Source organism: Rhinolophus hipposideros (genome assembly GCF_964194185.1).
Source record: "Rhinolophus hipposideros genome assembly, chromosome: 19".
Classification (NCBI taxonomy): domain Eukaryota; kingdom Metazoa; phylum Chordata; class Mammalia; order Chiroptera; family Rhinolophidae; genus Rhinolophus; species Rhinolophus hipposideros.
The window spans coordinates 46,341,982-46,365,432 of record NC_138065.1 but is presented as its reverse complement, the minus strand read 5'-3'; the positions used below and the strand labels follow the sequence as shown (position 1 = coordinate 46,365,432).

Below are 23,451 nucleotides of genomic sequence, written 5' to 3'. Positions count from 1 at the left end.
AAATGCTGTTGTCCTGACTTGGAACACCTTCTGAGGACTGGCTTGATTTCTTTCATCATCACCACCTTTGATGTTGACCTTATTATCCCCTTTTTCGTTTCCTTAAGTTTATTAGGATCCTAAAAACTACTGAGTAAGATGTGTTGGACATGATCCTATTTGAGATAGTTTGCAGTCTTGACTCAGAAAACAAAGAGAACACTGGTCTAAGGGTCTAACCTCTTGGGCTCCCTGTTACTCAAATGACAGGCACCTCAAGGAGAAATTGAGGGAGACAATTTACTTGATTGATGGTACAGGACGCTTTTCAACTAAAAGTTTTGGGGAAAGAATGGAAAGTGACTATAAAATTTCCATTGGCACTGCATTGGACTCACTTGGAGATTGGCATTTCATAAAAGACCATTTCTGTGGCAGAGAGTTTGTCCTGTGCTAGTGTTTTAATGCCCATTTGACTCCCTGGCCTTGCACTTTTTTCTTTTTAATTCTTGGGAAAATTTAAAGTTATCTGGTAGAAGTGAACGGAACTAAAAGTTCTGAGTTCTAATTCTTGTATTGTGTCTTTAAACAACACAAGTCAACTGTGAGGGTCTTCGTGTCATGCTTTATTTAACATGAGATAGTAACAAGAGCTTTCTGATGGGCCATGCTTCTCTTCTTGGGTTGGCGTCCAAAGGCCTTTACTCTGCTAGTTTTGGGGGATGACTGTTGGAAAATAGTGCTAAGAAATACCGGTCTCCCTTTGCTTTGAAAAGATGAGGAACCAAGTCATGTTTGAAATATACACCGTGAAAGTAATTAAATCCCCAGCAGAGCATGCACAAAGCCATATATTTACAGATTTGATCAAAATGTATTTAATGACACTTAGTGAATACTTACTGACCACCAACTACTTTCTAAATACTGTGGGGAATAGAAAACTGAGCTAGTCACATTCCCTGCTTAAATGTCATCTTCTTGGAGAGAACTTCGCTGGCTCCATAATCTAAAATAATCTAAAGTAGCCCCCAGCCTCACCCCATCATTTTCTAGTCCCTTATCCTCCTTCATTTTTCTTCAAAGATGCCATTGACACTTGGAATTACACTTTTATCTATTTTTACACCTTTTGTAAGCTATATAAGGGCAAGACCTTTATCTCTTGTTCACTCTTCTAATACGTAGATTAGTGCTAGGTGTAAAAGATGTACAGTCATTTTTTGTTGAATGGATTCACAATGTAGGCAAAAAAAACAGTAAGGACTGGAACATGTAATGTGCACACACACACACACACACACACACACGTCCATTTGAACTTGTTTCCTCTGGATTTTGGAACATTCTTTATTTTCCAAATTCTGGAGGGCTAAATAATTCTACTTATGCAAATGTAGTTTGCAACCGTTTCTATGGGACATTGTATCGATCTTCCACACTAACCTAGTAAGGGAGGTGGGGTTAAATAGTGCTTATATTATAAATGAGGAAATTGAGGCTTACAGAGACCTGCCACTGTCACACAGTAATGGCACGGCACTAATGAGAGCCTAACTCTGCTGACCCCTAACTTAGCATTTTCCTTCAGTTCCTCTCACATGACATAAAAGAAAACCACTTTGTATGGGTTTTTCTCCCAAAATGCTGACCTTAATATACTGGTGATATGTTTGTTTTTTGTGTTTTTTTTTGTTTTTTACCATTACATTTTTACTTGGCGATTGAATCTCCATTTTTTTTCACTCAAGAATGTTTCTATTTCCTGCTTGCCGTTTTCTCCATGCAGTGGTCTACCTAGTCACACACACCTGAACTGAAAAGGAAATATCAGTGTATGACTTTACAGTCTGGCTACAGTCATTTGGAAGGATGGCTAAGGTGCAATCTCAGGGAATGAAGTTTTATGAAGCTCCCCATTAAACAGAGTGTAGTGTCAGACTGAAACAAACATTGACTTTATCGACAACTAAAATGGCTTCAGAAGCACTAATTTATCATAAATTCTTAATAAACTAAGTGCAAAGAATTCTCCTCTGCTCAAAGATTCTTTAAGGGCATGACTGACCTTGTGTTTCTAGCTGGGCTCTGTGGTATCCCATCCCCAAAGCCCTGTTGGAGCTCTCTTGTTAAAAGGGCACGGAGCAGAGTATAGGATAGGGAACAAGACACGATGCTTTTGAATTGTTACACGTTTGTCCTCCGTCATACGTGAGATCTAACCCACGGAGCTGAGCAGCTTCTGCAGGAATTCATTCCAAATGCTCATTTTCTTCACGCTACTTTCTGGCGGCTGCTATGGGCTCCTCCTTTGCAGACTTCCGGTGGTGGTTGCCGACGTGTCTGTCTTTCTGTTCCTCTCCCTCAGGGCCTCCAGACGTGGATCAGCCCTGTGAGCCAAGCTTGCAGGCCTGGAGTCCCGAGCTCCACCTGTACCATATGAATATGACAGTCCCCTGCCCTGCGGAAGGCTGTAGCCTGGAGCTGCTCTTCCAACACCCGGTCCAGGCCGACACGCTGACCCTGTGGGTCACCTACCTCTCCATGGACTCCTCCAAGGCACTCTTTGACATGGAGATCTTGCTGGAACACCAGGAGTCTGTGCATCTGGGCTCCTTCGACACTTTCTGCGACACCCCACTCACTGTTAAACTGCACGTTGATGGGAAGGTCCTGGGGGTGAAAGTCTACACGTTTGATGAGCGGATGGAGATCGATGCAGCTCTCCTGACTTCCCGGCCCCACAATCCCCTGTGCTCTGGCTGCAGGCCTGTGACATACCAGGTCCTTCGTGAGCCCCCATTTGCTGGTGGCTTACCCATGGTGGTGACACAGTCTCACAGGAAGTTCACGGACATGTGAGTTGGGTCATAGGACTTGCTAAACCCTGGGGCTTCCTGGGGTTTGGAGAGAGGATTTTGTTTCCTTTTCCCCCTGACTCTTTTACACTCTGCCATGCCCTTAGTTGGAGAAATGTGCAGCATCTCTGAGGGGATTTCATGCTAAAGTGGCATATCTGAGACGGAGAAAAATATTTCCCAGAAAGAGGCAAACAGGTGTTCTGACTGATGGTACATCATTATGGGTATGGAAAAAAGAAGTCAGTAGATGAGGGATTTCAACTGGGCTGAAAGTAATGGCCACAAATCAGTTAATAAGAGTCAGATACTTTTATCTGGTGACATAATTTGCTATCTGATCCCTCACTTTGACTTTTCAGATAATCTGCCACAGATCCTGTAATACTCAGAGGCTATAGTCAGCTCTTCCATAGCTAAGCAAAGAAACCAAGAGTCCTGAGACACTGTATTTAGTTTCATGAGTTACTCATGATGTGTCTTTCCTGTTTGCTTCTTTTTCATGTCCCTCCAGCCCCATTCTTTCCTTCTCTTCCAACTCTTTTCTTACTCTTTCTTCCATTATTTCTACATTTAGTGAGTTCTGCTGTGTTCCTGGCACCGTGTGCTCAGTGCTGGGACACAGACTAAGTAAGATAAGGTCACTGGCTTAAAAAGCATTCAGTGTCTAGGGTAGGAGGCTCATATCGCCAAAGACAAATGTTCCCTACCTCATAACTTTCCTCAGAGACTGCCCTGAAGGCAGAACTCGGAGTAAAACAAAAGTTTTATCCAAGATGCTATATTGGTTAGTTTTTGCTGCATTAGAAATAGTTGCTAAATGTGGTGGGTTAGAAAAACAAACACTATTTCTCATGATTCCATGGGTTGGCTGGGTGTTCTCATCAGGACTGGCTTGGCCACGGTTAGAGGGCCCAGGATGACCTCACGTATACAACTGGAGACTCAGCCAAGACGGTTGGAGTGTCAGGGAAGGCAGGGACCTCTTTCCACATGACCTGTCACCCTTTCGTAGGCTTCACGTGGTGGAGAAAGGGTTTCCAGCAGCAAGAAGGGCAAGCCCCCAAACATTTGCATTTGTCTAGCCTCTGCTTATATTACTCATGATGATGTTCCACTAGCCAAAACGAGTGACACAGCCAGTTCCAGGTTCAAGGGGTGGCAAAGTAGACTCTTAGCTCTTGAGGAGAAGGACAGTGCAGTCACATGGCAAAGGGGCGTGAATTTAGGACTGGAAGAATCCGCGGCCCTTGTGCAATTTACCACAGCTACAAAAAAGTAGAGAAAACGTGCACCTTGAGCTTTACTACATTTTTCTTCCCATATTGGCTTTCTGAATTAGGATTGGAAGACAGTGAAATGGTCAAAAGGTGAATGCAAATGGAAGGAAAGATCACGGGATGAATTTAAAAAGAATATCATTTTTGAGCTTCTATAATAAGGCAGTGAAAATGATATCAATTATCTAACATGATATCTACACAACACACACAAACACACACACACACACACACACACACACACACACACAATCTTTAAGGTCGACAATATCCCATGCTATAGATGAGAAAACTAAGCTTTAATTTGGTTGAACAGAGCTAGTTAGTGGCTGTCTGAGGATTAAAATGCAGTTTTCTGACTGAGTCTCATTTTGGTTTACTTTCCTTAGTAACAGACTGCCTTTTACAAACTCTCATCACTGACGATTGGGGTTACTTGCTGCTGAGTGATCCCCCAAGAAGCGTAAACACATGCAGACGCCTCCTTCCCATCCCTTTCCAGCCATATAACAGTGTCGACTTGTATGCGTGCCTGGATGAGAAGTCCAGCAGAACCACCCTGCACAGGGAAGGCATCAGAATTGATTAGGGTATAAAATTGGTTTTGCTTTTGAAATATCTGGCACTTCCTTAATGAATGCTAATTTAGAAATTCAAAAGTTGTTAATATTTAGGTGTCTTTCCTATTAAAATAACCCAAAGCCAGTACAGAGGTTTCTAAAGGTGTGTTTTGAAACCCCATGACATTTGTGGTTTTATGGTGGTGGCATCTAGTGAGAGAGTGAAGCTTTGTGGTTGAGTTGAAGTCTGGTAAATAAGAGAGGGTCTTGGCAGGAGATTTGTGGTGGTCACTCATGGCAGGCCCAACAACCCTTTGAGATCCGGTCCTCCGAAGTTCCTCCCATCCCACCTTGACTTTGGTGGTAGTTTTCCAGTTAGGGCAGGCACTGAACAACATTTAGATGAGGGCAGACTTTGTCTTTGGAACCATCAGCCCCACCCCTCTTTAGCCCCTCTCCCCTTCTAAATGTTCTGTCTCTCACGCTTTCCACCTGGTCTGTGCATTGGGACTCTAGAGACAGTCTGGTAAACTGCTTCCTTCTCCGGTGTCACCTGATAAAACTCTATTCCTGGTACGTACGCATTTTCACAGGTTTGGAGGCCGGGAGTAAGATAACAGATTTCTAACTGGGGAATTTCTTGCATCCCCAAAATGATATCGGAAGGTGTTCTCACCTCTTTCTAGGAGAGGGTTGCTCTCCCCACTATGGATTCAGTTTCCTCAAGACAAGAATTCTGTTGAGAGACAAACTGTGTGACCCATAAACGCAAGAAGGACCTTGCTGAGCCCAGAGTCTGGAGTTCCATCTTCAGTTTGTTTCTCAACCGTTGATGACATTTTTGTGTGTGTGTTTTTTTTTTTTTTTTAACATAATAAAGATGCACTTGAAATGCCGCCCTCCTAGATTGTTGTAGGGCTGTTAGTTAATTCAGTCAGCAAACACTTTTTGCACATTCGCTACCGGGAATGTACTGGTAATACAGATGCCAATATGGTTTCAAACATTCTGCAGTCACGTAACTGCCCTGATCCTTGTTTCAGACAATGTGGTATATGTTTAACCTTTATGTTCCCCATAATATTGCTTTTAAACGCCTGCAAACCATCTGCAAAGGACCTAGGGCATGCCTCACTCTCTGGATGTAGTGGTCACGGCCCATTGGTTTCCACAGGGAGGTCACGCCTGGGCAGATGTATCAATACCAAGTTCAAGCTATCGCGGGAGCAGAACTGGGAGAAGCTTCACCTCCTCTGAGCCACATCCATGGAGCTCCTTACTGTGGCGATGGGAAGGTTGCAAGGTGAGTGTTGTGTGCATGGGAATCTGGGAGCCAGGACCCCTCGCCCTGCTTTAACGGGTGGGGGGTCTCCCTCCAGTTTCAATTTGACTTGTTTTGGAAATGTAGGGGGCAGGGCACTGTGCAAATCTAGTATTAAACAAACTCTAGGACCTGGTCATGAACTTGAGAGGTCACTCACATCTCTGCATAGTTAAAGAGGGGCCCACTTTTATTTAGATCTCACCCCGGAGTCCTGAGATACTGGGGATGATTTGGTGGGGGGCCCTGTAAAGTTTTCAGAGAAGAAGAGATGGTTCAGGGAAGGAACTCATGGGGAAGAAGGTTACTTGTCAAATGATGTCACAAGAGGATGTGAGGATATCATTTGGATCAGTGGCCTGTCCTATACCATTGACCAGCTGTGTGACCTGAGGAAAGTTAGAATAACTTTCTGATGGTCACTGGCTCATTGGGAGACCAATTACAATATCATTTCCAGCTATTCTATAAAATCACCAAGGTAAAGATTGAATCCCTCCTTTGGTTTCTTAACATGCCATGTTCCTTTTTCTGTTGATCTTTTGTGATACCAACCTAGGGGACTAATTCATTTTGGTTTGCCTGAGACTTTCCCAAATTTAGCACAGAAAACTCCCGTGTCCCAGAGGTCACTGTGTTAATGTATCCTGAATGCTCCTGTGACCTTACATGTCACTTCTATAAAGCCGCTAGAAGTAGGAGGCTGGAAGGCCGCTCACTGTGATTTGTCTTAGATTTTTCATGCTAATAAGATGGCCTACTTTGGATTTCTTAGGCCAGGCGGAAATATATTGTATCTTGAGGCCCTAATACGAAGCAATTCTATAGCCTTTCTTAGGATCCCATCCCATCATTTAGCAATCACTAAACACTGCGTATCTTCTCAGTCTTCTAAGATCCGTAAGCTTTAGTGTAAGCCTATTGCTTTTCACAGAAGTATAAACACCAACTGTTTCCAGACTTCGGTAATATATGGAGGTGATTGTAGTCACTTAAATACCCAAACCTTGCTAGTTTGCTGCCAACTCCTGTCTTACTCAGTCTTAGCATACCACCTTCCTTCCTCCATTTCAATAACATTTCTCCCTAGGGAAGCCTCGCATGTGCACAGAATAAGTCTATCATTATTATTCCCGTCTGGCTGCCTCCTTGTAAGTTGGCTACCCACCATGTTAAGACGTCTGGGGGGCTTGGTCCTCACTGCTACCCAGGCAGAGCCCTCCTTGGGTAAAACACTCTGCCCTGTCACAGCATCTCCTACAGCTGTTTTCTGATGGTGGCCATCTTGAGGTCCCAGGATGCCATGTCTGCCTATGGGTTTGGGGCAAAAATGGTGAAAAGCCTTTTGCCTGACTTGGTATTACATTCTCTCCTCTGCCTGGATACAGCTTCACCTGAAGCAGCTTGGCCACTGGGCCTCACAAGGTTCCTTATTAAAATATTCCCCTTAAGCTTTTACCTATATTCCCTCTCTGTAAAAAGTCATACTTAGTTCTGCCATCCAGTGGGAAGATATCACTGAATTGCAGCTTTTTCTCAGCTGGAGACACCCCATTACACATAAAACAAGGAGACATACAAATTATTTAATCCACTGTTTTAAAACTCGAGAAATGTTTTGGTTGATTCTAAGGAAATCACAGATCCCCAAGAAGTCATCCTCAGACTCTAGTTTTAATAATTTTTTATTAAAAGCTAAAAGTTGTCATGTTGGGTACCGCTTGTCAATAAGACTACCAAAGCAAAAACAATGGAGGACCCTAAAATTCATATAGAAATTGAACATCTCAATCTCTGCTGCCCATTATGGAAACTACCAGCCACGTGTGGCTGTTGAGTCTTTAAAATGTGGCAAGTGTAACTAAGACACTGAATTTTATTGAATTTGAAGTAACTTAAATTTGATTTAAAAACTAAAACTTGATTCGGTTACTGGAAAATCTTGAAGTATATCTGGAACAATTTGGTTAGGTGAATCCACTTTTAAAATATATATTTTAAGAAATATAAATACAGATCAAATGAATTGAGATTGTTGTATGTGAAAAAGACACATCAGATTTCAAAGAGCATTCACAGAAAGAATGCAACATACCTCATTAATAATGTTACATATCAATATATACCAATTACATATTGAATATTTTAGATATGTTGGGTTAGGTGAAATATATTATTAAAACTAATTTCATCTGTTTCTTTTTACTTTTTAATGTGACTTTTAGAAAATTAAAAATCATGTGGGTCTCATTGTATTTCTATTGGGTAGCAGTGCATGAGATGATACACAATATGTTTATATTAATTGTTTAGATTATCTTCAAAATGAAAATGAATTTGAAGTTTCCTTCATTTCTTCAGTTATGTTATTTTTTTATATCTCTTATCTTTTCTCCATTTATAGTGTACCACTTAAAATATCATTATTATATAATTGCATTTATAGGATACTTTTAAGTCATTTTCAAACATGTTTAATTATTATTGTTATTATTTTAAATAAAGTTTATTGGGGTGACAATTGTTACCAGAGGGTGGGGGGGGTAGTAGATGAGGGTAAAGTGAATCAAATATATGGTGATGGAAAGAGAACTGACTCTCGGTGGTAAACACACAATGTGATATATAGATGATGTATTACAGAATTGTGCATCTTAAATCTATGTAACTTTGCTAACATATTTAATTATTTAATCTTCATTCCTGTGAAGAGTTGTACTTTAAACAATGGTTAGAGCTTTTAGTGTTCTCCTGGGTCTGAAATCACTTTAGCATTCCCAAACCCTTTATCTACTGAGTCAAAATATGTGCCCATTTTGGACATGATAAAAATTCAAGGATTAAAAATGGTAACCCTCAATCCATTTTACAATAGCCAAATGTTGAGTCTTTCAGAGGGGCTTCCGTCCAAGTTTATCTGTTTTGTTCCCATAACACACTTCATGTATTCCTGACTCTAAACTAATGCCCTCACCTCAATCCAAATTTGATCATTAGTTGTATCAGCATTTGAGGTTCAAAACAAAAATGACCTTTTCCTTCTCCCATTGTTTGTCCCCTGCAATACATGCTAGCTGCCACCAGGTGGTAGTAGGGAGTGAGGACAGGGAGCTGAGCCTTAAAGACGACTTACTTGGACTGAGAGAAAGCAGTGATTGGCTGCTGAGTCTCTTGGTACACAGACAGATTTCAAGTCTACGGAATCTTAACTTTAACAATAACTGCATCTCGATTGAACAAAACAGTTAAAACAAAGAACTACCAGATGAAAATGAACAGAAAACAAAACCACATCTAGATAAGCAGGTTTCCTCCTCACCAAATGCACGATTTCTCAGATTTCATTCGTAATAGGGCCGGTAGGCTTTTTCTAGTTTAAGACCACCTACCAGAAACACTGTCAGGACCCTCATGGATTTTCCAGATGTTTCTAAGCCATGAGCTATGTGAATTTTAGGGATTCCAACAACCCACTGGACGCGCACATCAATAGTCATTGCTTAAACCATATCTTCTTTAAATGTCTGCATACCTAATTTTTTGTGTGTGTGTGAAAGCATCCTCTTAACTCCTACTTTTCTCCAGCTTGCACGGTAAATAGGTGTGTATAATTTTACCTTCTAGGAGCTTGGGAGAAGAGTGTGATGATGGGGACCTTCTGAGTGGAGATGGCTGCTCAAGGGCATGTGAGCTAGAAGAAGGCTTCACCTGTGTAGGTGAGTGTAGGAGAATCAGCATAGGTTTGTGTTCTGTTTTGGGAGGTGTCTCCATGTCTTATTTTTGTGAGCTCTTGATATCCTGCAACGTATGGTTTAGCAACAATAATAGTAATAACAGTAACGTTTGATGTTCTATTGTGTTCCAGGCCCTCATTTCATCCCTACTGTGAGTGTGAGGAAACTAAACTGAGGCACTAAGACCTTAGCTATCTTGCTTTGTCTTAAACAGCTAGAAGTGGAGACTTCAGAATTGGAACCAAGGAAGTACATTCTAGAATCTACCTGTTAAACCACTAAGTTATACTGCCTCCTAGATTGATATTACCAAGGATTTCTCTTCGGTCCTCATGTCTAATATCAAAATGTCAGCTACATAACACAATCATACAGATTCTTACCTACAAATTAGGGTGAAGGATCCTTCCAAGCCAAAAGGAGTGCTGTGTTTAATAGATAAGATCTTGAAGGATGACCGAGGGTCATGCATGTCTCAATCTTGGAGAATCACTGGTGAATTAGAACAAGATGACACTAACTCTAGACTCTTGCCACTCAGGGAGGCTTTCCAGAACACATCTCCCAATTCTGACCAAAGCCATCATCAACAGTCTTCTTAGGTGCAGATGATTTTCCCGTTCCCATCTGCATACATTTGCAATGATTTTGAGAAGCATAACTACCCATCAAAGTTATTTTAAACAGCAATGCATTTAAAATATTTTAATGTCTCTAAATGTTAAGATAATGTAGGATATGATTATAATTATGCAGAATTTATTAAGGTGTTAAGTACTGTACAGAACACACGAATGCCCTCTTTGTCAGGAGCAGAATCGTAAAAATCACAGAATCTCAGTCGTCTTCCATGCAGTGAAAAATATTCACTGCCCACCATGTACCACGAGTCTAATAGACACCCTGATCCCTTCCTGCATGCAGTCTAGCAGTGACTTGAGTCCAGCTTCCTTCCTTTACAGAAATCCCTCCTACCAGTTCCTGAGAGATGGGTCACTAGCTTCTGCTTGCATGCTTCTAACAGCGAAGAACACAACTTGCAATAGGCCATTCTCTTTAAAATGGCTTTATCTGTTCTAAAATTCCTCTCCCTTTTCTGGTTTGGAAACTGAGGCTCAGAGAATTTTACTGACTCATCCACGTGCATACAATGGGGTATCTGCAGAGCCAGCGCTGGAACTCAGCTTCCCTAATGCTTAATCAAGTGCTTTTTCCTTGCTATGAAACTAGAGGATATTTTTTTTCCCTGTTTTATTTGACTACCATTCAGATATTTTAAATGCTTCCTCATTATTCTCCTTTCCAATCCAAACATCCCCTCGTGTGATTAGGTTTCCAGACCCTTTCCTATTTACCCTAACCTGGCATGCTTCACGTGGTCAGTGTCCAGAAAGGAATTCAATACTCCAGATGTGGTCTGGGTGTGCAGAATACACAGAACTGATCACCTCCCCTCTCGTGTACACAAGTACTTGTTATACCACCTCTGTTTCCATCATTTCTTTTTGTAGCACATAATGGGCTCATAATGAAAACGCGCACGCGTGCACACACACACACATTCTCTAAACACTGCCTTTTCCAGTGCAGCACAAATCTCATTTAACTTAAGAGAAGATGTCACTTGGTTTCTATCACATCTAATCCCATTAAGTTTGGTTCACATTTCCTGGAGTCTCCAACTCCAGTAAAACTATACCTACATTTTACAGGGTAGAGTTAAAACTGATATATTCCACAGTTAGACATCTGTTTCAGTGAGTAATACATTTATGGTATGCTAAGCATATAGTTCTCCATTATTTCTCCAAAGATTAGGTTTGAAGGAATCATTGTGAAATGTTCCTTCTAACACTGTGAAATGTTAGAAGTGTCTGTTATTTTTAGATGGATTTGAAAAAGCAGAGGCAAAATTTTAAGCACATAGTTAAAAAAAAATAGAGGGAAGAAGCAAGAAGAATCAGTCAGTGATAATAAAGATGAAAACAAAAATGTATGTTATAAATAATATATACATTATAAAATATATACATATATCCGGTTATGCATATTTATGTACCTAAATACACATATACATACATCTCTATGAGAGACAGAGAGAGAGAGAGAGAGAGAGAGAGAGAGAGAGAGAGGAAAAGTCATTCAAATACACACATACTGGCTTTGGGGGAGTGATTTGGGTAGGCCATGGGTTTGATGAAATGCAGGAATTTAAAGCCCCAAATAGGCTTAGAACCAAGTCCTCAGAACGGTGGCACATTCTTGGCAAGTAGAGATTGATTTACCACAGTAGGATCTGAGACTTGAATAAATTATTGAGGAAAATAATTAATAAACACATGTTGATGAGCTGCTGAAAAATTCCTGGAATGTCCCTGCGGTAGTGCTGTGAAGAATTAAAACTAGAAAGGTTGGTATAGTAGCAATACATTTTAATAATGATGTTATTGTATGTGAACCTATGTGTTGATTTATTTTGAATCTTGATCTTATTTTCGTATCCAATTATTTTGAGTAGAAATGGGACGTTAGAATCATGCTGCTAATAGTAACTTGTCCCACATTTTGGTAGAAAGTGCAACTTAACAAACGGCTTTATAAACTGCTTCTGAGCTTTATACACTTGAAGCTAGTTTACCTTTCGAGAGCTAAGAACAATTCACTTAGAAGAGTTATGCTGTGAGCAAATATGGAACTTGTCCAGAGGGTACAAGCTTGATTGATGACCCCGATAGCTTTCCTTAACTATTCTTTTCTCACCTGTTTGCCCTGGAAGACAGTCCGATCACAGCGGGAAGCAGCATGGAGCGCAGAACCCCTGACCCTGCCTTGTGTGAGCTCGGCTCAGATCCAAGCTCTATGGCTTCTGAGTCAAGTGACCTTTGACACGTCACTTAAAATTACCGAGACTCAAATTTCCTCTTTCTGGAACCAACAGAGCATACATACCTCACATGGTGGCTGTAAGACTAAAAGAAACAACACGTATGTTAATGCTTATAAACCCCGCGCCCACACGGTCCAGTTGTAAAGCAGTTGTACAGTTAGCTGAAGAAACACGAGTCAGCCGCAAAAAGCAACTAAAAACCAATCCCTCAAATGATGTAATATTTCCAAAACTGGGAAGGGGATCCCAGTGCCGAACACATCAAACCATTTATTTAAATTCCCTTTCTTCTTCTATCTACTTCGCTTATGTTCCAGCTTCCCCAAAGTATCTTGCTCAACTATTCCTCATATTTTCTTTCTACACCCAGCCCACAGCCGCCTCTTACTTCCCTGTTCCTTCTGCTCCTTTCTATACTTTTTTATGCAGGTGGATTCTCCCACTTTCCCAATGAAAAAGAATTCTTCATCTTTAGGGGTGTGTGTGTGTGTGTGTATGTGTTGTCTGCACGTTTGTGGTGGGTATTAGATTGTCCGTCAATTATGGGATTCTCTTTAGTGGGCTGGAGAAACATGTAATTATTTTATATGACATATATAAAATATGCTATGTCTTGGCAGGGGAGCCAAGCCTGTGTTATATCTATGAGGGAGACGGGCTGTGTGAGCCTTTTGAGAAGGAAACCAGCCTTAAAGACTGTGGACTCTACACTCCCGATGGATACCTGGATCAGTGGGCTACCCAAGCTTACTCCTCTCATGAAGACAAGAACAAGTGTCCTGTTTCCTTGGTAACAGGAGAACCTCATTCCATGGTAAGTTAAGGCAGAAGAATAGAGTCACCTCTGAGCAAAATTGTGAAGTGCCCCTCCCCACCACCAGATGCTGAAAGGGAGCTGACATTTTTTCGTGACTTTGACATCAACTTGAGTCTTTGCTGAACACAGAAGAAGATAATGTCAAGTGAAAAGCTTGTAGACTAGCGAGTAAGTCTCGTCCCTCACCCTCACCCCACGTACCTTCACCAGTTTTCATCTAGGAACCTTTGGCTATGCAACAGCTGACTTCAAGGTATACGAAAGCATCTGAAAATTAACCTTAGAAGTACGCATATCAGAAATTACGCTCAGACTTTGTATTTGAGAGAATTTATTTTCAAAGAAGGAAAAGAAGCAGTAAAGAGTCAGAATGCCTGGATTGTATTACTGGATCCACCCGTGTCACTGTTATGATTACTGAGTGAGGTTTGACAAGTCACTTAATCTCTCTGGGCCCCAATTTTCTCATATGCAAAATGGGTATAGTAACATTTCTTTTGCGTTTAACTCAATGGTTTACTACACATAGCAAATGAAATTTAAAATATAAAAGACCAAAGTATAATTTGATTGAAAGAATTCTAATTATTGAAGAAATTCTAGAGTCAGGACTAAAACCAAATCCTTAGGTACATAATTTTCCCAGAATATCCATCTAAATAAATAGAAGATCCCCTGAGGACTGGCTTCTGTGAATTACAGTTGAATACTGAAAAGTAGATTAAGATCCTTGGCTGTTGGGTACTATTCCAGCTGTGTCCAATGCCAGATAAACTCTTCCATCCATCATAACAATAGGCAATACAGTCCTTTCAACAGAAGTGAGGCATAGCTCTCTAGGTATCTTCCTTAAGCCAAGATGAAATCACTGGGTTTTAGGCTTGAGGAAACATCCCCAAGAGATGGAGGGACCAGCCAAGGTTGGTGCTCTAGTTCCAGGAACTCGTCAGGGACCCAGGTGTCTTCTAGATTCCAGTTTTTTTCCATCCTTACAACTTTCTTCCTCCTACTCATAAGATGACTGCTGCTCATCTAGACACAAAGTCAACATTTCAAGCAGGGAGGAGGGGGAAGGTCAAAGGGAAACAGATGCAGGCTGGCGAAGGCTTTGTCTTTTTATTGGGAAAATGGCAGCTTTTCCGGAAGTTCAACACTATGGACTTCCACCAACATTTTATTGGTCAGCTCCAGGCCACGTCATCACGCTTAGTTGTAGGGGACCCTGAGAATACGAGCATTTATAACTGGATACATTCTCCCCATGAACAAAATTGGAGTTTGTTAATAAGAAAGGTGAAATGGATGTGGGTAGGCAACGAGCCACATCTGCCACAATCCCTCAGCCTAATTCTGGCATTTTTCTCAAGAGTTCTGGTGCCCAGCGGCAGGAAGCCAGGAAAGTTGAGAGATGCTGAGTTAGTGACAGCTCTCTAAAGTGGTTCTTAGTCTAGCCTGTCTGTCTTCCCTAAGCGGAGTGGGAGGAATTTCCTGGAGTTACACTTCCCTGGCTTCTTGACCCGTCTGACTGCTCACTGGTTCCCCGACTCAGCAGCCTCTCTCCTGGGGCCAGTGGGTCCTGCGAGGTAAGGATCTGACCATCGTCCTGGACAGACCTCTATGACTAATGCCGCGAGCAGTTGTCTGAAATGTGCCAGGACTCTTCTCTGGGCAAGATGCCCCAGTCAACGGTGGACTGTGGGTTGTCATGAGTGTTTTTCTACCCAGGCAAGTTATATCTGGAGGTTACCAGAGAGCATTGAGACCTTCCACACGGAGAGAAGTTTTCTGCCAACAATGTAATCGTTAGGCACTCGGAGAGGAAATCTTTGGTTTTGAACCAGAGCGTTTCATTGTCTTTATTGATCTCTCACCCTCCACATTTAACTTTTGGTTGAAATTGCGTTTCAGAGTTGCACACCATACCATCCAGACTTACCAGAGTACCGCCAACCTGGATGGTTTCCCTGTGTCACCAGTGGAAATAGATCTCGGGATGAAGGGCGTGAGCAGCAAGAAGGTAGCCTGGAGAGAGAGGATGAGGTCTGGCTCAAAGTAAGTGGCCCAAGTGACTTTTCAGAAAGGCTGCCTATACCTGGTGCGAGTGTCTATGTACGTTATATGTACATGTGTGTACACGTGTGTGTATGCATGTGTGTTCACACGTGATGCATTGGAATGGCTTGTCAGGAAATTTCCTTTTGTTATCTCCGAGTTTTTACATTTTTAATTTATCTTTACCTGTTCTTGAAGTTTGTACTTCTTTATAAAGCAATCGGTTTATCAAAGTGTAACATCCACACAGGAGACTGCCCAAACCAGAAATGCTCAGGTGGATGAATTTTTATAAAGAGAACATTCTGTCTACCCACTACACAGATCAAGAAACAGAAAATTAACATCACCCCCAAAAGGCTCTATTATTGTACCACAGAGGTATTTACTATTTGATCTGGTGGTACATACATTAGTTTTGTCTGGTTTTGAAGTCTGTGTAAAAAACTTTACAGTGCATAGTACTCTGTGTTGGATTCTTTCTTATTCATCATTCACACCGCTTTGCTCAGCTGCAGTGCTCGTTTTCATAGCCACCGAGCTTTGCGGTGCATGAATACACCACAATTTGTTTATCCATGTTGATGCACAGGGAGATTATTTCCAATTTTTCTCTCACGATATTACACATAGTTCTGAAGCCAACATGTCTGTACATTTGATAGATGTAAAGAAACAGTTGAGTATACTTGGAACTGCGAGATCATAGGTAGGCAGGTGATTGGCTTCCGTGGATAATCGCAAATAATTTTCCGCAGTAATTGTACTAATTTATACTCCCACCGGAGGCTTAAGAGTATTCCAGTGGCTTCCCATTTTCACCACCACTTGTTCTTTTGCATCTTAATTTTCACCATTTTGTTGGGTGTGGAAAGGTATCCCCCTGTGGTTTCCATTTGCATTTACATGATGACTTAGAGATTGGGAGATTTGTATATGTCTTGGTATTAATATATCTTTTTTCCCCACTGAAGGACATATTCAAGTCTTTTGCCCAATTTTCCATTGGGTTGTCTGTCACTTTCTTCTTATTTTGTATGATTTCTTTATAATTTTCTGAATGTAAATCCTTTTTTCCTTACATGTTATATACTATTTTCCAATACTCTATGGATTGCTTTCTCTTGCTCTTAATGATACATTCAGATGAACCGAAATTCTAAATTCTACTAAAGTTCAATTTATCCTTCTTGTCCTTTATGGGTAGAACTTTTCATATGCTCTATTAAGAAATCTTTACCTACTACAATGTATACTTTCCTGTTATCTTCAAGAAATTTTATTGTTTTACCATTCTTGTGTAGGTCTACAGTCCATCTGGAATTTTTGTGTATTGTGTGAGATAGGGATAAAGAATTTTTACCGTGTGTATATGAATTAGGTCTAGAACCACAGTCACTCAAACTAAATCCTCCCCCTACATAATCATCTGGAAATGTATATGCGTAGGTCTGTATTTTGTTCTACTGCTCTGTGTATTCTTGAGTCAATGTTATACTCTTACTGTACATTTTGTTTTTGATGAGTTTTCAAATCTGATATTGTTTAAGTCTTAAAACTTTCTTTTTCCCCCAGAATGTATTAGCTATTCTTGGTACTTGAAATTACCATATAAATTTTAGAATCAGCTTCAGTTTCCACACTTGGAAAAAATATCTGATGCAATTTTGATGGAGATTTCATTGAATGTATGAGTCAATTTGGGGAGAGATTTCTCTTCAACATACTAGTCTTCTAAAATATTCTTTCAGTTACTTAAATCTCATTTAATTTCTCTTAACATTTTATAGTTTTCTGACAAACGGGAGTTGAATTTTATCAAATGCTTTTCTGCATCTAAGACGTTCATTATTTTCCAGTTTGTTCTGTCAGTGTCCTGACTTACTTTGATAAATTTTAAAATGTGAACCAACCTTACATACCTGGAAAAAAAATAACAACTCAAAGGTGATGTATAATTTTTTGTCAACAATTTTGGAATCTTTTTGAGAATAGTTTAAGTATTTTTACATCTGTGTTCATTAGAGCTTGGCTTCTAATTTTCTTATATTTTTGCTGTCTTGTCAGATTTTATGATGAAGGTTAGATTTGCCTCCTAAAATAAGTTTCTTTTTACTCTAGTTCACTGGAGAAAATATTTTCTGTAAGGTTGGTATTAGTTTTGTAAGGATTCATCTGTGAAGCTATTTGAGCCTGGAGTTTTCTTTGAGGAAAAAATTTAAATTATGTGTTAAAATTTTAAAACATATATGGAAAAATTTGGGTTTTCTATTTTTTCTTAGGTCAATTTTGGTAAGTTGAGTTTTTCAAGTAATTTGTCCATTTTTAAATAAAATTTTGAATTTATTGGCATTAAATCTCTTTATAAACTCTTATTTTCTTTGTAATGTTTTCACAATTTCTAGGAACTTTTTTTACTCATGCTGTTGTTAATTTTTGGCTTCTCTTTTTTATTTGTTTTTTGCTCATTCTTGCTAAAGTCTTATTGAGTGTATTAATCTTTTATTAATCTTTTTATAGAACCAATTAACTAAATATATATACATGCACATATATCTGTATATCTGTATATATGCACATGTATGTGTATATATATATATGTATATATATATATCTGTATATATATAAAAGGAATATATATGTATAAACATAAAGGGAAGAAAATAATAAAAATAAGAATATGTGCTCTTTTTTCATTTTTTTCTTCCTATATGCTTGCACTTAATTTGCTCTTCTTTTTCTAGTAACTTGGAAAATTTTTAGCTTTTCTTCTAAAAGAGGCCACAGTTGCCTTCTAAGAGTGACTTTAGCAACACCCTACAAATTTCACATGTCTTATTTCTGTTATCATTTAGTTCAAACATATTTGTTGTTAGTTGATTTCTGTTTTTGATTCCTGAGTTATGTATAACTGTGCTTGTTTAACTTCCAAACATTTGTGGATTTTCTGGATACTTTTTTTTTTTTTTGGTGGGGGTGGTGTGGTGGTGTTCATAGCTAGAGTCTTCTATGGCCAGTGACTATATTCTGCTTGGTTTCAATCCTTTGTAATTTGTCAAGACTTGAATTACGGACCAACATATGGTTAATATTGGTAAATATGACAGTTCTTTGGAAAGAATACATAGTCTGAAATTGTTGGATACAGCATTCTATTTAGTATTTAAGATAGCTCAAATTCATCCATAATGTTGTAGAAGTTTCCTGTATAGCAAGTACATATTGTACATATACATATTTTGCCCAATATTTTGTGTACTATTTTCCATCAGCATCTTCCACCATAATCTTAGATTTTCTGTTTCTCCTTTTTTTTTTGTCAGTTTTTGATTTATGCATGTTGAAGCTATATTATTATGTATGCAGACATTTCTCACTTTGTATAGTAGTGTGGAACCCCCAAATAACCATGCAGGCTAAAACTATGTAAAATGAACTTAATAATTAGTGGGAAAAATTACCGTTGTTGCATGACTTCTTAAAGCTTTTGTCACAATATTAAAATTTCTCACTTTACGCAATACATGCGAAAGGAAATTGTAAAAAGTATTAAAACTGATACTTATTTAGTTCACTAGAATGCAAAACATTAGAAACAGAGAATTCAAGTATTTTGTTTTGTTGTTAAAAAGAAAAAGTTACAAAGAGTAGTTTGAACAGGACTTGCTTTTGTTTTCTTTCCATCATATGACTTACATTACAAAACAGTTTTTCTGTGCCTTCATGGACTGTCATGTTTCCATTTGGGTCAGCTTCCTACATTTTATCTTTTGCACTTCCAATGTTATAAAATATTTCTGAGAGTTCTTTTGATGTGATTTTTTTTCTTGGAATCGCTTCCTCTGGGATGCCTTCATCCTTTTTGTCACCATCACTTTTCCCATTTACCATAATAATTTCACTTTCACTGAGTTCCTCTGGCTGCATATCCACTGTCTCTCAAATGGCCCCAGCCTCAGTATTCCCACAGTCAGCTATTTCTTCTGTAACTCTATTTATGTTTAATTCAAATTTCACCTCCACTTTTCTTTGCTGCACTTTCATCCTTGTTGGCAAGTTCTCTTTCGATGAACCACTTTTGTAAAATGTCAAGTGGGTTTACCACTGGGAGATAAGGAAGTGACACAACTACACAATTTCTTGTCTCTGCATGAGCTGAATAAGAGACACAATGACCAACCAATGACGGACTTTGAAAAAAGTGATGTAATTGGTCACTGATTGTGATTTACATTTGTTATTTACATAGTGATTTGTGGATTAAAGGACTATTAATTAAGTTTATATTTTCTACAATTATAATAACTATATTGTGCTGACATTTGGATAATTTCAGAATAGTTAAATCTTCCTGGTGGATCATCTCTTTTAACATTAAGAACTGTCTCCCTTAATCTCTACGAATACTTCTTGCTTAATTGTACACTTTGTCTGATATTAGTATAGTTATACCTGTATGTTTATATTTGCATATTGTGTCTTCTTCCATCGAGTTACTTTTTTTCTTCCATCCTGTTACTTTTAATCTTTCTGTGTAATTATATTTAACGTGGTTTGTTTGACTTCACATAATTGTTTTTCATATATATAATTGTTTTTCATGTATACAATCTAAAATTCTTTAATTTCCAATTGGAGTACTTAGTCCAGTTACACTTAATGTAATTAATTATGTTTATTTATAAGTCTACGACATATTTTTGTTATTTACTTGTTTCATATATTCTTAGGTTTTTTTTCCTATTTCTTGCCCTGTTTTAGATTAAACAGTTTTATTGTTAGATTTCTTATTCTATTAGTTATTTACACTTTTATTTTATTCTCTAAGTGGTCATCCTAGAGTTTATAGCATGCATCCTTAACTGGTTAGAGACTGCTGTGAATTAGTACTCTCACAATTTCATAATCAATAAATACTTTAGAATGCTTTAACTCCATTTACTGCTTCTTTGCTTTTTAAAGTTAGTATAATTTTAAATTACCTAATATTTACCAATTCCAGCAATGTAGAAATCCTTCCTACGTTTCCATGTTCCCCTTATTTTTTATTTAGCTTGAAGAAATTCATTTATTTCTTTCAATGTGATTCTGTTGGCAATGAATTCTTTAAGGTTTTGTGTGGCAGAAAATATCTTTATTTGACTTGCATTTTCAAAGGGTGTCTTTGCTTGGTAAGAATTCCAGGTGGCCTGTGATTTTCTTTCATCCGTGTCACTCCATTGTCTTCACTTTCATACTTTCTGTGGTGAGTTAGCTGTACATCTAATATCTATTACTTTGAAGAGAATGCCTTTTATTATCTGGTGCTTTTTATATATTCTCTTTGTCCTTTGTCTTCAACAGTTAGGAACAACTGTGATGTTTCCAAGCCTGGTTTTCTTTGCATATATCTGGCTGTTTGTCAACTTCCTACTTAATGTCTTCCTTCACTTGTCCATTTACATTTCCTTCTTTTTCTTGGACACTAAATACACATACATTAAATCTTTTTGCTGTGTATCTTTCGTCTCTTTTCTCCTCTAGTTTTCGATTCCCTTCCATCTCCATGCTTCATTATGATTATTTTATACTGACATATTTTCTGTTTTACTAATTCCAACTTTTACTCCATATAATTGACTATTAATTTTAGTTATTGTATTTTTAATTCTAGATTACCTATTCAATTATTCCTGTAAATTATCCTACTGAAATGCTCCATCTGATTATCTTTTTTAAAAAAATATGTGAATTTTAAGCATATTACAGTCTGTGTCTTATAATACCAACATGTTAGTGACCTGAGGTCTGTTTATGTTTACTATTTTTTCTCTTTATTTTTATTCATTTAGGCATATCGACTATCATACTGAATAATGTTTTCACTGAATATTAGACATTGAATAAATTACTGAGCCTCTGGTTAATGATATCTTCCTTTCAAGATGATTTAGTTTGTTTTCAACCAGGTAGTAAGATTTGGGAAACGACACCTTAATCCAATCAGTAATTAAGATGACTGAGGCTTGCGTTTCTGTATTAGTGGCCCTGATATGTTTCATTTTCCCCTTTCTCCTAAGTCCTCGCCCTTCAGGGGTCTCAACTTAAATCTTTGGTTGGGCCCCCTACCTTGATAGTCCCTGACGTATAATTTCTATTTCCTCAACAGTACGTATCTGCTAAAAGTTCTGCTTGGCTTTTTGGCCTCTCACCTGCCAATTCTTGCCTAGCTTCTTAGACTCTTTTGCTGCATAGCTTGGGAACTGAAAAACATCTCAATGGCAAAAATGACTCAGAACATTTGTTTTCCCTTCGATGTGGTTTCTTTCTGAGTCTCATCGGTCCTGGTAGCCCTACTTGCTCTCAAATGCTTTCAAACATTTTTTTGTTTGTTTATATTTTATATTTTTTCTTGTCAGGAGTATTTGTTCTACTATAAGCTACTTCAATACGCTGGAAGCAGAAATCTCCAACTGGAATTCTTTTAATGTATGTCGGTTAGCTACCATTTAGTTTTGTACCCTGTTTTTACTATTCTTACTGTAAGTGATCTAGGAGTAATAATCCTTGTATAAGAAAACAAATCACTAATGTCATTGAAAGTTAAGTTAATATTTAGCTACTGTTAAGAAAATATATTTTTCACAAATCCACATAATACCAAATAAATTAGAAAGTGATATTAAAAAGCTGGTTAGATTTCTTTTCTCCCAAAGTTTCTGAGCAATGCATGGTTTCTGACACTTTATTATTCCTTTTAGTATACTTTAATCTTGATTTGATACACAAATATGATTTGCACGCAATGGATTAGAGACTAATTTCTTGCACAGGTGAGAAACAGTTGTACCGGAAAACATTAGCCTTGAAAATATCTTTCAAAATCATTCTTTTACATTTTCTCTGTTACTGAAATCATTTTCTCTTTTACTAAAATCTTTTTACTACTTGCCCAAATAAATTTGTATTATTTTACCTCCACATTTACTGAGGTAACTTGTCTCTCTTAGTTTATCTATTTTTTTTCCTAATCTTGAGCCAGTAGACCAAAATGTAAAAACTTCCTTTTGCATAGCATAAAGTGTAGATTATTTTTGTTATTTACAATAATAAGCACATTTTAAAGCCATTTATCATTTACAAAGTACATTCTCATACACTTTATTATTTGATCCCCACAATAGCCTTGTGAGTTTGACAAAATATATATTTTCCTGTTTTACAGATGAGTTTTAAAATAAGAACTAAAGACTCAGTGTGCTTTTTCTATGTATTACTCTAGAACAAACTGGTGAACCTAGAGACCAAAACCTGAAGATTACGTCTCTCGACTCTACTCCTTTCATGTCTACTCCTCTACACTATGTTACCTCATTCAGTCAGCATTTATTATGCACCAGGGATATGCCAAACACAGAACTAAGCACTGGTGAAAAACAGGGAGCATGACATGAGCAAGAAAACAAATTAAAACATATGTGGAATTGGAAGGAAAGGCTTCCTCTCTTCTTTTGTTGGACTTCTTCTAAATTCTTCAAAGACAATATATCTATGGATCTAGTTAATAGGATTTATTAAGTGCATATTGTAAACTCTGGGTGTCATTGGGGAATAGAGAAAGAAACAGACGGCAGGATCCCTCCCAGAAAGTGCTTTGAATCTAAGCAATATAGAGAACAAATGAAGCAATTTGAGAAACAGACATTCAACTAAGTACTTGTTTGGTTTCACAGGGAGTCCATCAGCATATGCAAAATCATATGTTTATGTTTATTTTCATCACTTTTCTAAAATGTCTATAATTTGGAACGGTCGCACTCAGACTAGACTGGTTAGCAATCCTAACAGAAACCATCACATGCTCATAGTATTTTAAATACCAAGGTCCTCCACATCAGTTATAAATTACAGACCACGGCCTGGAAACCCTTGCTACATAAAGCCTAAAGCCTGTTAAACATCATTTCCTCGCTTTCTTTGTTTG

The 23,451-nt window shown here is 38.4% G+C and overlaps 1 protein-coding gene across 2 annotated transcripts in view; it reads left to right on the top strand.

Moving 5' to 3' along the window:
* The window catches only part of PAPPA2 (pappalysin 2), a gene marked incomplete at both ends in the record, with an annotated part of 217,242 nt that overhangs the window by 94,871 nt on the left and 98,920 nt on the right, over positions 1-23,451 (top strand). For both annotated transcript variants that reach the window (XM_081025226.1, XM_081025225.1), the window contains 5 exons: positions 2,348-2,837; positions 5,852-5,980; positions 9,623-9,714; positions 13,240-13,433; positions 15,345-15,488. In XM_081025226.1, coding sequence (XP_080881352.1) covers positions 2,348-2,837; positions 5,852-5,980; positions 9,623-9,714; positions 13,240-13,433; positions 15,345-15,488 — 1,049 coding nt within the window. The remainder of the gene's footprint in view (positions 1-2,347; positions 2,838-5,851; positions 5,981-9,622; positions 9,715-13,239; positions 13,434-15,344; positions 15,489-23,451) is intronic.